This window comes from Ranitomeya imitator, chromosome 1 (genome assembly GCF_032444005.1).
Source record: "Ranitomeya imitator isolate aRanImi1 chromosome 1, aRanImi1.pri, whole genome shotgun sequence".
NCBI lineage: Eukaryota > Metazoa > Chordata > Amphibia > Anura > Dendrobatidae > Ranitomeya > Ranitomeya imitator.
Genome location: NC_091282.1, coordinates 731,180,225 through 731,195,947, shown reverse-complemented (window position 1 = coordinate 731,195,947; position 15,723 = coordinate 731,180,225). Strand labels below are relative to the sequence as shown.

Sequence of the window (15,723 nt, the reverse complement as noted above, 5' to 3'; positions counted from 1 at the left end):
ATTTTTTTTGCGGATTTGTCCGGAGGTTCGCAATGCAATAATACGGTGGAAAATCTGCAAAAAAATCCGCAAAATTAATGAACATGCTGCGTTTTTTACGGCGATGCGGTTTTTTCGCAGAAAAAAATGCATCATGTGCACAAAAATTGCAGAATGCATTCTAAATGATGGGATGCATAATGTATGCATAATGTATGCATTTTTTCGCATTTTTATAGCGGAAAAAAACGCGAAAAATCTGCTACGTGTGCACACAGCCTTATAGTTAATTTGTATTAATTAACAAAATGCAAAGCGAATGAAAGAGAAATCTAAATCAACTTACTGTAATATTTGCTACGACCGCCCTTAATAACTTTAAGATCAGTTCTTCTAAGGTACACTTGTGCAAAATCTGGGATTTTGGAGGATTGTCAGGTGTGTGAGTAACTATACCAAACAGATTATAATGATCATCATTTTCATACGTAGGCTGAAAGACTGATCATTAACAGAAACAAACATGTGCAGGAGGCTTAGAACTGGGTAAGGAACAGCCAAACTCCGCTCCAAAGTTCAGACTGTGGAAGAAAGTTATGTCACAGACTGAGCGCAGCAACAAGACACAAGGTAGTTATACTGCATCAGCAAGGACTCTCCCAGACAAACACTTAGAGCAGACTGGGGTTTCCAGATGTGCTGTTCAGGCTCTTTGGAAGCAGCAGCAAAAAAATGGACAATGTTGAGGACCACTGATGCAGTGGTCGACAAGGAAACTTCGTGCACCAGGTGAAAGACACGTCATGTTATTTTGCTTCTAAATAGGAAGATGTCCAGCAGTGCCATCATCTCGTAAATGACAGGAACCAGCACCACCCAGCTACATCCATCTACAATTCATAGAAGTGTGGCCAGAAGTTGTCTTCATGGAAAAATTCTGGACATATTTAGGAGATGTTGACTATACAAAGGTACTCAACTATGTACAAAAACATAGTGAATGGAGTGTAGAATATTGGTAGCTGGTGCTGTGAATTGATTAGTACAAATGTGAAATATTTGGCTGTAACAGAAGAGTTTGTTGCCCAAAGGGCTGGAGTGAGGCACAATAATGAGGGTCTGCAGGCAACAGTGAAGCATAATAGAGGGTTCTGCAAGTGTTGGGCTGCTTTTCAGCAATCACAGTTGGGAATTTAGTTAGGATTAATGGTGTCCTCAATGCTGAAAAATACAGTCAGATATTTATCCATCATACAATACCATCAGGGAAAAGTCTGATTGGCTCCACATTTATTCTGCAGCAGGACAACGACCCCAAACGTTCAGTCAATGTCGTTAAGAACTATCTTCAGTGTAAAGAAGAACAAGGAATTCTGGAAGTGATGACATGGCCCACACAGAGCCCTGGTCTCATCATCTCCATCCAGTCTATCTGGGAATACATGAAGGATTTGCACAAGTGACATCCACAGAAGATCTGTGGTTACTTCTCCAAGATGTTTGGAACAACCTCCCTGCCGAGTTCCTTCAAACATTGTGTGAGAGTACCTAGAACAACTGATGAAGGCAAAGGGCAATCACAACAAATATTGTTCATTTGCTTTGTCTTTTGTTAAATGCTAAAAATACACCAGTGACACTTCGTTTTAGGAAAGCTTCTTACTCTGAAGAATTTTTCAACATCTGTCTTTGCACAGTTCTGTACTATGAATACCTAGCTTGGAAACGTAGCACTATACTCTGTCTCGAGGTTACAAAATGAACACAATACGTGCACAAAACCATCCGCAGGCTCAGGAAAACTGATGCTGCCACTAACTAGCCGTCTCACCTCTTTGTTCAATCCTTTTGTTACACCATCGCCGGCACAGCTAAGCCATGTGCTGCCCAATCCTGCCCAACCGCATATATGGGCATGTAGGTCTTAGATGATGTAAATGTGTGGATGGTCTTATATTTCAGAGATCTGTATGTCCATATGTGCAGTTTGGGGAGGTTGATCTTACAGATTATCTTTAATAACTAAGCCAGCCCCCTCCTCAGTCACGGCCGATGCATAGAGAGAGACATTTGGCTTAGCTACTAAAATGAATCAGTTTTAAAATGGTTCCTCTCTTATTGATTTAGAAGGATAAAATTGACCAAATCGGTCCTTAAAGGAACTGTCTACCCCCTAAGGAAATTTTCAGCAAGCTGTGCAGCTTGCCAAAACCTTCTGTTGTGCAAGATTGAGATTGGGCTTCATTTTCCGGTTCTAACAGTAGTCACGAGGCTGCAGCAGGTTCAGCCGCTTCTCTTAATGCATCTTAGTAAATCAAGTCAGCGTTGTACAAGGTCTAAGGCTGCATTTACACAGGACGATTATTGGGAAATGGAGAGCCGATCACCAGGGGAAGAAACAAAATGGGGTAAGGTTATTTCTAAGGTTGCGTTAAGAAAAAATAATAATAATAATAATCTCAATTTTTTACAGCACAATTGTTTGGTTTAAACAGGAGATGTGCTGCCGATAACATAATATTTTACGCGCGCAGAATAAGTGTAAGGCCATGAAACGTCCACTAATGAACAGACATGCAGCCAAAGGGCAGTGGTTTAATGAGTAATAAAAATGCACCCTTAAAGGCCCCTTCACATTTAGCGACGCTGCAGCGATACCGACAACGATCCGAATCGCTGCAGCGTCGCTGTTTGGTCGCTGGAGAGCTGTCACACAGACCGCTCTCCAGCGACCAACGATGCCGGTAACCAGGGTAAACATCGGGTAACTAAGCGCAGGGCCGCGCTTAGTAACCCGATGTTTACCCTGGTTACCATGCTAAAAGTAAAAAAAAACAAACAGTACATACTTACCTACCGCTGTCTGTCCTCCAGCGCTGCGCTCTGCTTCTCTGCTCTCCTCCTGTACTGGCTGGGAGCCGGAAAGCAGAGCGGTGACGTCACCGCTCTGCTTTCCGGCTCACAGCCAGTACAGGAGGAGAGCAGAGCGCAGCGCTGGAGGACAGACAGCGGTAGGTAAGTATGTACTGTTTGTTTTTTTTACTTTTAGCATGGTAACCAGGGTAAACATCGGGTTACTAAGCGCGGCCCTGCGCTTAGTTACCCGATGTTTACCCTGGTTACCAGTGAAGACATCGCTGGATCGGTGTCACACACGCCGATCCAGCGATGTCCACGGGAGATCCAGCGACAAAATAAAGTTCTGGACTTTATTCAGCGACCAACGATCTCCCAGCAGGGGCCTGATCGTTGGTCGCTGTCACACATAACGATTTCATTAACGATATCGTTGCTACGTCACAAATAGCAACGATATCGTTAACAATATCGTTATGTGTGAAGGTACCTTTAGACTATGTGCACACAACGCAGATTTGGTACAGATTTTCTAGATAAACCTTAAGCAAAACCTGATGCCAGCAAAGTGAATGAGAAACCTGAAGCGTCATGCACACGTTAAGTATTTTTTACTTGCAGATTTGGTGCAGAAAATAATCGGCAGGACGTCAATTCTATGCGTTTTTGCCCTGCGTTTTTCACCACTGACCTCACTCAAATCAGTCAAACAAATCCACCAAAAATAAATAAAAAAGGCACTTTTTTAAGCTGCGTTTTTCTTGCTAAGAGATGCAGACATTTTACGCAACATGTGCACATGCTCTAAGACTACGTTACTGAGCGCTACGAGAGCTGTCAGCCCACATCTATTACCCAAGAGATGGATCATTTACGTACAAAACTCAGTTTACAAAAGTAATAATAAATATGATCAGCATGAAAAACAAGATGAAAAACTAAATGCATTTTCACCAATAATGATACAAGTGACTGTTCCTTCTTACCTTTTGTGCCGTAGAATCAGTTTTCTGTACTGCGGAGCCATTAATAGTATCTAGAAAGTTAAACAAATGAATATTTAACTCTATTCCAGGGGTCCCCAACTCCAGGCCTCGAGGGCCGCCAACAGTGCAGGTTTTCAGGATTTCTTTAGTATTGCATCGGTGGTAATGTGATCATCTGCACAGGTAATGATTCCAACCCCTGTGCAACACTAAGGAAATCCTGAAAACCTGCACTGTTGGCGGCCCTCGAGGCCTGGAGTTGGGGACCACTGCTCTATTCTATCCACGGCATATATTTATTATTGTCATGTTTACTTATATAGCACCATCATATTCCGCAGCGCTTTGCAGACATTATCATTGCTGTCCCCGATGGGGCTCACAATCTACATTCCCTATCAGTTTGTCTTTGGAGTGTGGGAGGAAACCGGAGATCCCAAAGGAAACCCACGTAAACACGGGGAGAACATACACACTCCTTACAGATGTGAAGCAGAGAGGGTTCCATTTAGATTTTTTTGCCAGAATATTTGCATTCAGATGCAGATGTAAGTGATGTGTATAAACTCTCCATATTCTGAACTTTCATGTGTAAGAAAGCTCCTCTAAGGTCCGGCTTTCAACCAAAATGCAAAAAAAATGAACAAAAAGAAAACGTCTAAAACGCTGTGATGTAAAATGACATGAAGGCACTGTGAGTGCAATGTGCTGGGTGGCCCCTCTAACAATTTTGAAATCCTGGTGGGGGGGGGGGTATAGTATAAATTCACTATTTATTTGTGATTTTTGACAAATCAAGCATGAAAGCCTTGATCTTCTTTTTTTCTATGTGGATCCATTTCCATGCACACACAGTACAGTACACATATAAGTAACGAGTATCGCGTCATTCACAGTTTAGCCACAAGGCGGCACCATTATTCTGTCATAAACAGACCAGCTATAGATTCTGTGGCTGAAACATCCCCATAAAAACCCCTATAATCACAAAACTGCTGGACACAGCGGTCAGGGGGCTCCTCAAATGAGTTGTCTAATAGTGAGGAGCCCATGGGTACATCTTTTTCTAAGATGGAGTTGAAGAGATGAGACCCCCGAACACCTAATTTGTGGATATTACATATGGTTGTCTTAGTTTTATACATCATATAAATGAATGCAAAGATCAGATTCCTAAAGACCGATCTCGCGGACTGTAGCTGCGGTGGGTGGGGGTGTTTGCCACGCCGTTTGGGCATTAAAGTCCACTTTTTTTCATTTGGTAGTGCTGTTTTCCGTTTTTCATCTATATAAACACCAGGGTGTAGTGACTACATGTGCTCTAGGGTTATTCCCAAGATATCAGATCGGTCGAGGTTCCAACCTCATCTGTTCATAAGAGCAGAGCTCTGAAATTGGCCATGGGAAAGGAGGGACTGGCGGCAGCCCAGGAGGTCGGACCCTCCACCGATCCGCACGTCGCGGCTTATTCTAATAGATTGTCGATGACGTTAAATGTTGATGATATCTCTTTAGAGGGAATCTGACAAAGTTTTCCACTTTAAGAAATGTGAACAAAAAAAAATGACAAAATTAGATAGTACTCACTCTCCCCGATCCTGAGAGTGCACATCACCGCTGCAGCCAATCACCGAACTCTGTTACGCTACACAGCACGAGCTGCGGAGTTCTAGGAAGAGCCATTGGGTTTGTGACCCCGATTTCTGCATGGACCCGTAGTACTATGGCGGCGGCTGCAGGTGACAACTTACCATCCATCAGGGTGAAGGTGACGGCGGGATACTTGTTAGCAGGTAGAGCCGGGGGAACGCGGGAAGGGTCTCGCTTCTTAAAGGCAAAGTCTGGGAGGACAAGAGCTGGGGCGTCTTGCACCCTCCTGCCATTGCTGTCCTGGCATACAATGGCATTACCAGATGCCACCTGACTGTGCTCCATCATAGATACTCCTGAATAATGGGGGCCTGGGTGCAGGGGACTGATGTCACCTGCTGGCAGCCTGCTGCCCACCTTCCTCTGTGAGGAGGACATATGGAGGCTGGTGGAGCGAATGAGGACATCACTGGCAGTGCTGCTCGCTGCAGAATCCAGGCTGATATTATCCGAGGCTTCTTCCCCCATTCCTCTCAGGCCGTTACCTGGTCACTAGGCTGCAAAAAGCATAACAGGGGGAATCAAATGAGAGCGGGCAGAGCATTCTGCTTTATCGCGGAAAGTGTCGCCGGTGCTGTAAGGAATAATACTGCCGGCGGCCATGTTTTCAAAGCCCGACTTATAATTGGAAGTGCGCAAAATATCTCTGACAAAATGGCTTCAACAAAAAGAGACAAAAGGGTTTTGCAAAGCGTCCTCTAGCCTGTTGCTAGGTTCTTATGTCTCGTAACGGTTGGAATGTCCGCGCGATACAGTGTCCCGTGCGGAAACAGGAGCACTCTGCTTATAGTTCCGGATAATTGATTTTATAGCATAAAAGGTTTTGAATGGAAGCACCATATGCTGGATTGCTTACAGTCACCCAAGTATTAACCCCGTCATGACCTTGCGATTTTTCCATTTTTGCTCTTTCGTTTTTTGCTCCTATTCTTGCTTCACAAGTCATCTCACCTTTTTACAGTAACATCTCTCCATGCCCTTTAAGCGATTTTCCATTTTCCGAAGACCCCTCTTCCCCACCCTAGTTTGTTTTAAAAACAAATGGGCTAACTCACCTTCCTGAGGTCCAGCGCGGAGTCTCCAATACTGATCCTGATGTATGTTATTGTCTGCAGATGCTCAATGAGCTCAGAGGCTCATACCGTGAACTTGTGGAGAGTGGCGGAACTCAGTGATAGCCTGTCAACAGCACTGCAGCCAATCAGCAGTGCAGGCAATAACAGATAACGGGAGCAGCGGTGGAAAATGTGTACTGGGCCGTGGGGGGGGGGGCTCGGGGGGTTAGGGAAGGTGAGTGCAGCCGGGTTGTCTCAAACTGAAAAACCTCTTTAACTCCGTTACGCCCAAGGGTGGTTTGCAAATAAATGACCGGGCCAATTTTTACAATTCTGACCACTGTCCTTTATGAGGTTATAACTCTGGAACGCTTCAACGGATCCCAGTGATTCTGACATTGTTTTCTTATGACATATTGTACTTCATCTTAGTGGTAACAATTCTTTGATATGACTTATGATTATTTGTGAAAAAAAACGGTAATATGGCGAAAATTTTGAACATTTCACAATTTTCCAATTTTAAATTTTGTTAGGGAGATATAAGAGTTAAAAGTTAAACAGCGATTCTCATTTTTACAACACCATTTGTTTTTAGGGACCACATCATATTTGAAGTCACTTTGAGGGGTCTATATGATAGAAAATGGCCAAAAGTGACACAATACTAAAAACTGCACCCCTCAAGGTGCTCAAAAACACATCAAGAAGTTTATTAACCCTTCAGGTGCTTCAGATGAATTTTTGGAATGTTTAAAAAAATGAACATTTAACTTTTTTCCTCAAATTTTTTCTAATTCAGCCAATTTTTTTTTATTTTACTAAAAGTAAAAGGAGAATTTGGACCCCAAAAGTTGTTGTACAATTTGTCCTGAGTACGCCGATAAACCACTGTTTGGGCGCATGGCAGAGCTCAGAAGGCAAGGAGCACCAGATTTTACTGTTATGGTTTGCAGGTGCCATTACCCACTGGGAGATTCCCTGAGGTGCCAAAACAGCAGAACCCCCCATAAGTGACCCCATTTTACAAACTACACCTCTCAATGAATTCATCTAGGGGTGCAGTAATCATATTGACACCCATGGTTGTATCACAGAATTTTATACTTTTGGGCAGTGAAGAAAAAATAACTACATTTTTACCACCAAAATTTTGATTTAGCCAAAGGTTTTACATTTTCACACAAAAAGTTGGTAAAAATGGCACCAAAATTTGTCCCACAATTTCTACTAAATGTAGAAATACCCCATATGTGGCTGTACAGTACTACTTAGCCCAAGCGCAGAGACTCGGGAGGAACGAGAGCTATTTGCCTATTCAAGTGAATGGGTCTGTACACATGTCAGTGTGTTTCCATGGACCGTGTGTCCGTGGGAAAAACACGCTGACATGTTTTAATGTCGGCACGGGCCATAAATGTCCCGCACATGTATAACACACATGAATGTCATCCATGTGAAACACATCAGCGGTGGGGAAGAAGCGTTACAGTAAGCGCTGTTCCCCGGCCCCGGGTGCTGAACATGACTCTTCTCATTCTTCCCTGCTCTGCCGGTGATCGTTTGTTCCCCCCTATTTTTGATAACCAGCCAGGCAAGACTCACAGCTGGGGGCTGCAACCCTCAGCTGTCAGCTTCAGCAAGGTTGGATATTAAGAATAGAGGGGTCCCCACGCCGATCCGAAGGCAGAGTTAAGAATAGAGGGGTCCCCACGCCGATCCGAAGGCAGAGGGGCTGTCAGCCCTCTGCCTGCTCCTGGAATGCTGTGATCATGTTCAATCTCAGCATTCCAGGGGTTAAAGTGCCTGGAGCGGTTAGTGACCACTCTTGGCACCTAGTGCTGGGTGTCAGCTGTGAGAATCAGCTGACACCTGGCTGCGATAGGCCGTGCACTCCCCCCCCCCCCCCCCCCCCATGTGTGCAGCCAATCGTGATGACGTACTATCCCGTCCATGGTCAGACAAGCCCAGGTCACATGGACGGGATAGTACGTCGGATGTCAGAGAGCGGTTAGTCCCTAACTACCTTGAACCCCCTAAAGAAGTACGCCTTTTATTTATTTTCTTATTACACCAACATTTTTTTGGTAGAAAAGATAGCAATGCAAACAATGGGTGACCGTGTAATACATGGCACGACTGAACGGACCCTAAAAGAATGGATAGACACTTCATTTTCCATTGGCATAATCATCTTCAAACCAGTTTCCGTGAATGTTACTACCGCCACAGGTGTGTCATACAGCCAGCAACCGAGTCTAAGAGCACGCTCACACATTCAGTTTTTTGGTAAATTTTTTACCTCGGTATTTGGTCAGTATTTTACATCAGTATTTGTAAACCAGGAGTGGGTGATAAATACAGAAGTGGTGCATATGTTTCTATTATACTTTTCCTCTATTTGTCCCTCTCCTGGTTTCGGCTACAAATACTGATGTAAAACACTGATAGTGTGACCGTGGCCTTGCTGCTGTGATTGGAGCTAGTTCTGAATGCAGCAGTTTAACCTCTTAGGTGTCAATGTCCCTTATGACCGCCGTTGGGAATTGGGGAAGGTGTCTGTTGCAATGCTCGTGGGCCTCAAGCTTCCCCCGATCCTCCACAAACATTGTGGGGTGCCAAAGGACCTCCTAAAGACCCTTATATCTGTTTGGTCTAGCTTGTGACTGGACAGGTAATATACACTACATCACAGTATAGTATTGTACTATTAACAGGTCCCTTAGGGCAATTAATAAAAAAATGTATACATTATAAAAAAAAAGGTTCATATCACCCCCTCCCGTCCCCTTTTCTCGGAACATAGTTTTAAAAAAATGTTTTAGATGCTAACATATAGATATTGCCTCTCAAACAATTGAATAAAAAGATCAGAACGTCATATGGACCCCAAAATTGTACCTATAAATACTACAACCGGTACCACAAAAACTCAAGTCCTGGTACAGCTCTAAGTTATAGCTCATGGAAGAGAATAATAAAGATCACTAGGAACTTAAAGATCAACGTGTTTGTTCCTGCCGGAAGGTTAATGGTGATGCACTAAGGCGTCCTGGGAACCGGTGGTAAATGTGTGTGACGTTTCATGGTAGAACATTCTACGGGAAAATAAAAGCCATTAAAGAATTGTAACAAGATAAGTGGATCGAAGCGATAGCACGAGTGACGTTACATGGAGATTGGCTGTTTTATCTCGCGTTATACTGAGCCGACGTCTTTATAAGTGACGAATCAGCTGCGGAGAAATCACTGTCGCCCCGCCCACGTGTTCCTCCTGTGAGGCTGAGAAGCGGAGAGAGATCACTGCAGGGAGGGAGGAGGTCAGTGATTGCCGGGGGCAGGGGAGGTATGTCACTGCTCGGTAATATTGGGGGTGCGGGCAGCGCTGTGATGCCCCCATAGTCTTAGGGCTGTGTCCTTGTCGCATGTGGCTTATAGGTCACGTGGTCCCTGGCTCTATCAGCCTGTGCCGTGCACTGCAGGACCATTCATAGCCGGTACTGTGACATCTGTTCGGTGGGCTCCTGTAGAGAGTGAATCACCGGCATCGATTGATGAGTTGCAGTACCAGTAACGGCCACCACTGTGTGTGGCGCTGTGTACTGGTCAGTAGTGAGTTGGTGCTTGCTGGATCATGGCGGCTACCTTGTTAAGCCGATCTGCAGGAGTCGGACCCCACTGATCAATGATTAATAGCCTAACCATAAGGAGTTGTCCCCAGGTTCCTTTTTAAAGGGTTATTCCATACTGATCGCTGGGGGGTTGTCACTGAGAAAAGGAGCCCTGTATCCTGGGATCTGCCGAGTGCGGTCTTGAATGAAGTGGAGGGGCTCCTGCTCTATCTCTGCAGGCGCAGCTCCACTCCTGTCAGACATTTAGGACATATCCTGCAGAGTTCCCATACGTGTCTGGCATGCGAACACCCCTTTAATGTAGGTGTTGACTTGTAGTAAGATGCAGACATTGTATAACTCTATGGCACTATTCAACGCCTTCAAATCTTATCAAAGGGTCACAGTGTCCCTTCAAGGTGGCAGGGGTCGCTCGTTATCTTACCTATGAGCATCTTAGCTAGGAATGACCTTGGTGTCACATTCAAGGTCACCCATGTAAATGACCGGAGTCAGAGACCAGCCCTTTAACCACGCACCAGTGACATTTATCCATCCAGGAGGGTTTTCTCACCCCCCTCGTATTTTGCATTTAACCCTTAGATGCATTTTTGTTGCTTGCAAACTTTAGTCTGTGGATATCAGATTTCTTGTCTTGTATTTCCAGGCAACTGATTTATAAAATCTAAGACATGGCAGCTCAAATCTCAGAATCGGATCAAATCAAACAGGTAAATCTGCTCATTAAACACCTTCCATCTGATTAAAGGGGATGTCCACTACTTAGATGGACCCTCACCAGTCTGATAGTGATGACCTGACACCTTCATGGATCAGCTGGTTCAAGCTATGGCCGGATGTGAAGTGTGAGGATTAGACGAGCACCGCTCCTTCACAATGTGTATTGGCCATTGCTGGGTACAGCTGATGAGAGAATAGTAGCTGATACGCAGCAGCCACTAAACACTATATGGGGGTGTGCTGTTCTCCTTACAGTTTATATCCGGCCAGTGGTAACGACAAATCGAGTATCGGAGACAGCCCCTTTAAATAGGATTGTTGAATTTTATTTAGCCCTGCTTATTGATGTAGAAGTCTGTACATGGCCTCCATTCCAGACTGGGGGTGTCCCTTTGTGTTATAGAAGTCAACTAAAAATTACCGTATATACTCGAGTATAAGCCGGACCCCTCCCCTAATTTTGCCACAAAAAACTGGGAAAACTTAATGACTCGAGTATAAGCCCAGGGTGGAAAATGCAGCAGCTACCGGTAAATGTCAAAATAAAAGTAAAATTTATTGAGATTTCAGTAGGTTAAGTGTTTCTGAATATCCATATTGAATCAGGAGCCCCATATAATGCTCGATACAGTTCATGATGGGCCCATAAGATGCTCCATACAAAATATGCCCCATATAATGCTGCACAAAGGTTAATAATGGCCCCATAAGATGCTCTATGGAGATATTTGCCCCATATAGTGCTGCACAAACGTTGAATATGGCCCCATAAGATGCTCCATAGAGACATTTGCCCCATATGCTGTTGCTGCGATTTAAAAAGAAAAGACATGCTCACCCCTTGTCGCTCAGGCCCCCGGCACTTGCTATACTCACCGGTCCTCGTTCTGGCGCCGCTGTGTCTTCCGCGTCCTCAGCACTAACGCTAAGGCAGAGGGCGCGGACTAACCACGTCTTCACGCCCTCTGACCTGAGCGTCACTGCAGAGGACGCGGAAGACGGAGCGGCGCCAGAACAAGGAAAGGTGAATATCGCGCAGCGCTCCCCTCCCCATTATACCCACCTGCTCCTTGCGAGGTCCCTGCATCTCTGGGCACTGACAGCTTCTTTCTGTGTTGAGCGGTCACATGGTACCGCTCATTACAGTAATGAATATGCGGCTCCACCCCTATGGGAGTGGAGTCTGGTCCATATTCATTACTGTAATGAGCGGTACCATGTGACTGCTCAACGCTGGAAGCAGCTGTCAGCGCCCGGAGATGCAGGGACCGTGCCAGGAGCAGGTGAGTATAGTATGTCACAGCTGCCGCTCCCCCTTGCTGACCCCTTTGGGACAATGACTCGCGTATAAGCCGAGAGGGGCACTTTCAGCCTAAAAAAAATGGGCTGAAAATCTCGGCTTATACTCGAGTATATACAGTATGTGGATCGCAGCTACTGGCACCCACATCTCCGCGTTTGCAAAAGTCTTTTGCAAAAGTGGATGAGGTTTAAGCGGAGGAGTCTGGAACATTCATCTCATAATTTATGGTCATGTTGTGTCAATTCTAGCAGAAATGCTCTCCTGATTAGTACGGTTCTGATTCTGTTGCATGGACAGCTTGAAAGATGCACCAAACTTAAGACACGTGCGCCCCTTCATAAGTTAGCTGTATCGTACTCCTGTGGACTTTTGATGAAGGCGGGTATAGAAAACACCAGTCTTGACAAATTTACCCCCATTGTGGGCAGTTCCCTTGCTACGCTGCCAAAGGGGAAATAGAGGATTAGACGTTGCCTATAGGAATTCATTTACGAGCTGGGTTCTCCCAGATGAGCTATACCCTACTCACTTCTGTTACTGTACTACATGGGAATGACCTCAGGAAAGCCCCCGATGTTACAGTCGCCTCAATAACATTTGGGAAAGGTTCTTTAGTTCACTTTATGTGCATATGACTGATTGAAGTCAAACTTTGATACTTTTTTCTTCGCAGTTTAAAGAATTTCTTGGGACTTATAATAAACTGACAGAAAACTGCTTCCTGGACTGTGTGAAGGATTTTACTACACGGGAGGTTAAGCCTGAAGAGGTAGGTCTGCATCCTTCCCATAGATGATGTAGGCTGTTCAGTACTTATATATGTCATAGAAGCAATAGCTGGGATCTTTTGGAGTATCTATAGTGACTTGTATCCTGCAGTTTACTCTTTCAATCTTCAGTTGCCCCTGAGCTGATGGAGACTAGCTGCTGTGATGTATCCCATACACAGCGTGCACAAACATGAGGGATTCCTAACCTCTTACCTGTACATAGCACATATTCAGCAAGAAGTGTAGCTGTGCTTTCAGCACTGGAATGAGATAGAACACTTACAGGAAAGCTCCATGGGTCTGCTATAGATATTGTAATGAGGCTCTGTCAGTGGTCATCTGGCAACTCTAAGAATGGCTACCACGGACAGGCTTGCCGGATCCCTGGAGTTATCTTGGCCTTTACCCTTTTACCTCTGTACAGGTATCTGGTCCTACATGGGGGCCATGCTGTCAGTTGTTTGATGGTTCAGGTTTTCATTAGGGGTTGGGTTGCTGGGTCAAAACCTTGCGGGTAGACAAGGTATAAAATTAGAAGACGCACGAGTAGTCAGTAAACGGGCCAAGGTCAGAATAGGAAGCCAGTAGCTAAGAACCTTCAGCAAACCAGAGAACAAGTCTTTACCTGGCAGCTCCCAGCAGTAAGCTGGTAGCTTTAGTAAGGTGTGGTGCTGTCCAATTGGCCAAAGCAGGGAGCTGTTTATTACACACTTACCAGACTGGACAGCATTACAGGTCCTAATCATGGTGGCTAGACAGAACCTGCACTGCCCAGAGGTTCAAGTCACAATGTTTCCTCTGTTAAACGCCATCTGCAGAATGAATATGGCGGCGAGTTATTGTGACATACTACAAGTTTTCCTATAATTACTGGTACTTTTAATTGTTGAAACTGCAACCATTTTACCCACAACTTGTCCATGTTTGCGCAGCTGCTTCATTATAAAAAGAATACCACATGCTTGTGGAAAGGAAAGCGATCCTTACTAGTGATGAGCGAATATACTCGTTACTCGAGATTTCCCGAGCATGCTCGGGTGACCTCCGAGTATTTTTTAGTCCTCGGAGATTGTTTTCCTCACCTCAGCTGAATGATTTACATCACTTAGCCAGCTTGATTACATGTGGGGATTTCCTAGCAACCAGGCAACCCCCACATGTACTTATGCTGGCGTACAGATGTAAATCATTCAGCTGTGGCGATGAAAACAAAATCTCCGAGCACTAAAAAATACTCGGAGGACCCCTGAGCGTGCTTGGGGAATCTCGAGTAATGAGTAGACTCGCTCAACCCTAGTCCTTACCCCTACAGTTTTGCCAATATTGACGCTTCACAACTTGTGCTATTAACTTACGCTCTTCTTTCTACTGTTAGGTTACTTGCTCAGAGCACTGTCTACAGAAGTATCTGAAAATGACACAGAGGATATCCATGAGATTTCAGGAGTATCACATACAACAGAACGAGGCCTTGGCCGCAAAAGCAGGACTCATTGGTCAGCCACGATAAGAGTTGAGATTGCAGATAGAGGTCCTATCAGTCCAGCCAACAACATGCTGTGCTGGCCAGAAAAGAAAGCTCTGAAGACAGGTTGTGCCTGTCTACTAGCAGAGCGCCAGCTGCTGAAGAATGGCTAACATCAGAAGAAGACTAGTCATGGGAGGCAATCCTGGATTGTGCCTTCCTAACATATGTCCTCTATTAGATATTCTGAACACACTTCTAATAAGAATCAGCTATCATGATGATGGAAAAACAGAATACTTGTTTGTCTTTTTCTTTAAGACGATGTTCCATAATCTACAATCTGAAGCCGTAATGGTCCAGTGAAATAAACTTGATTGTAGGGATGAATTGCTGAATGTATTTGTATTTTGCTACTTTTTTTTTTTTAAAAAGATTTTAGACATAGCACCACCCCTGATTGTTGGTAGGGTGTAGCATTGCAGCTCCATTCACTTAGAATCATAGAAAGTTAGTTGGAAGGGACCTCCAGGGTCATTGTGTCCAACTCCCCCGATCAATGCAGGATTCACTAAACCATCTCAGACAGATGTCTGTCCAGCCTATGTTTGAAGACTTCCGTTGAAGGAGAACTCACCACCAGCCATGGCAGCCTGTTCCACTCATTGATCACCCTCACTGTCAAAGTTTTTTCTAATGTATAATCTGTATCTTCTCACTTTGTTTCATTCCATTGCTGCTTATGTTTTTTTGTGCAAAAGAGAATAAGGATGATCCATCTACACTATGACAGCCCTTCAGATATTTGTAGACAGCTATTAAGTCTCCTCTTAGCCTTCTTTTTTGTAAGCTAAACATTCCCAGATCCTTTAACCGTTACTTGTAGGACATATTCTGCAGTTTGCACACTATCCTGGTAGCTCTTCTCTGAACTCTCTCCAGGTTTTCAGTGTCATTTTTTAAAAATGATGCCCAGAACTGAACACAGTATTCCAGATGAGGCCTCACCAAGGAGGAGTAGAAGGGTAATTACTTTACATGATCTAGACTCTATGCTTCTCTTAATACATTCTAGAACTGTTTTAATTTTTTTGCTGCTGCATCACACAGTTGACTCGTGTAGTCTGTGATCTACTAGTATACCCAGGTCTTTTTCACACCTCTGCAAATTTGATTAGTTTACCTTCAACTGGGAGCAGTTGTAATACCAGATCCGTAACTTGGCAAGTTATCCATCTGTATGCACACCTCTACTATATTGTCTGTGTGACTGCCAGGGCTAGCCAAGCATATGAGAGCCTTGTTAT

General features: G+C 44.5%; 2 protein-coding genes across 4 annotated transcripts in view; one reads left to right on the top strand and one right to left on the bottom strand.

The window, feature by feature from the left end:
• The window catches only part of KIAA0586 (KIAA0586 ortholog), a 234,614-nt gene extending 228,638 nt beyond the window's left edge, over positions 1-5,976 (bottom strand). For both annotated transcript variants that reach the window (XM_069733299.1, XM_069733306.1), the window contains exons 1-2: positions 5,573-5,976; positions 3,822-3,871 (exon numbers count right to left, since the gene is read on the bottom strand). In XM_069733299.1, coding sequence (XP_069589400.1) covers positions 3,822-3,871; positions 5,573-5,939 — 417 coding nt within the window. In that variant the 5' untranslated portion in view covers positions 5,940-5,976. The remainder of the gene's footprint in view (positions 1-3,821; positions 3,872-5,572) is intronic.
• A 3,798-nt stretch (positions 5,977-9,774) lies between these two features.
• On the top strand, positions 9,775-14,836 carry TIMM9 (translocase of inner mitochondrial membrane 9). Of its 2 annotated transcripts, none has more exons than XM_069733274.1 (4): positions 9,775-9,846; positions 10,805-10,868; positions 12,855-12,950; positions 14,327-14,836. In XM_069733274.1, exons 2-4 carry the CDS (start codon positions 10,830-10,832, stop codon positions 14,459-14,461), a joined length of 270 nt encoding a protein of 89 aa, XP_069589375.1. In that variant the 5' UTR covers positions 9,775-9,846; positions 10,805-10,829; the 3' UTR covers positions 14,462-14,836. The 2 variants fall into 2 exon arrangements, with proteins under 2 accessions (XP_069589375.1, XP_069589386.1); XM_069733285.1 differs by having other exon boundaries at positions 9,785-9,872.
• Positions 14,837-15,723: the final 887 nt, after the last annotated feature.

What these genes read in the sequence shown, in the direction of transcription:
- TIMM9 (XM_069733274.1), top strand. Translation starts at nt 10,830, where the DNA reads ATGGCAGCTCAAATCTCAGAATCGGATCAAATCAAACAG. An exon ending in AATCGGATCAAATCAAACAG is followed by an intron (nt 10,869 to 12,854) that starts GTAAATCTGCTC and finishes TTTTCTTCGCAG; the next exon opens with TTTAAAGAATTTCTTGGGAC. An exon ending in GGGAGGTTAAGCCTGAAGAG is followed by an intron (nt 12,951 to 14,326) that starts GTAGGTCTGCAT and finishes TTCTACTGTTAG; the next exon opens with GTTACTTGCTCAGAGCACTG.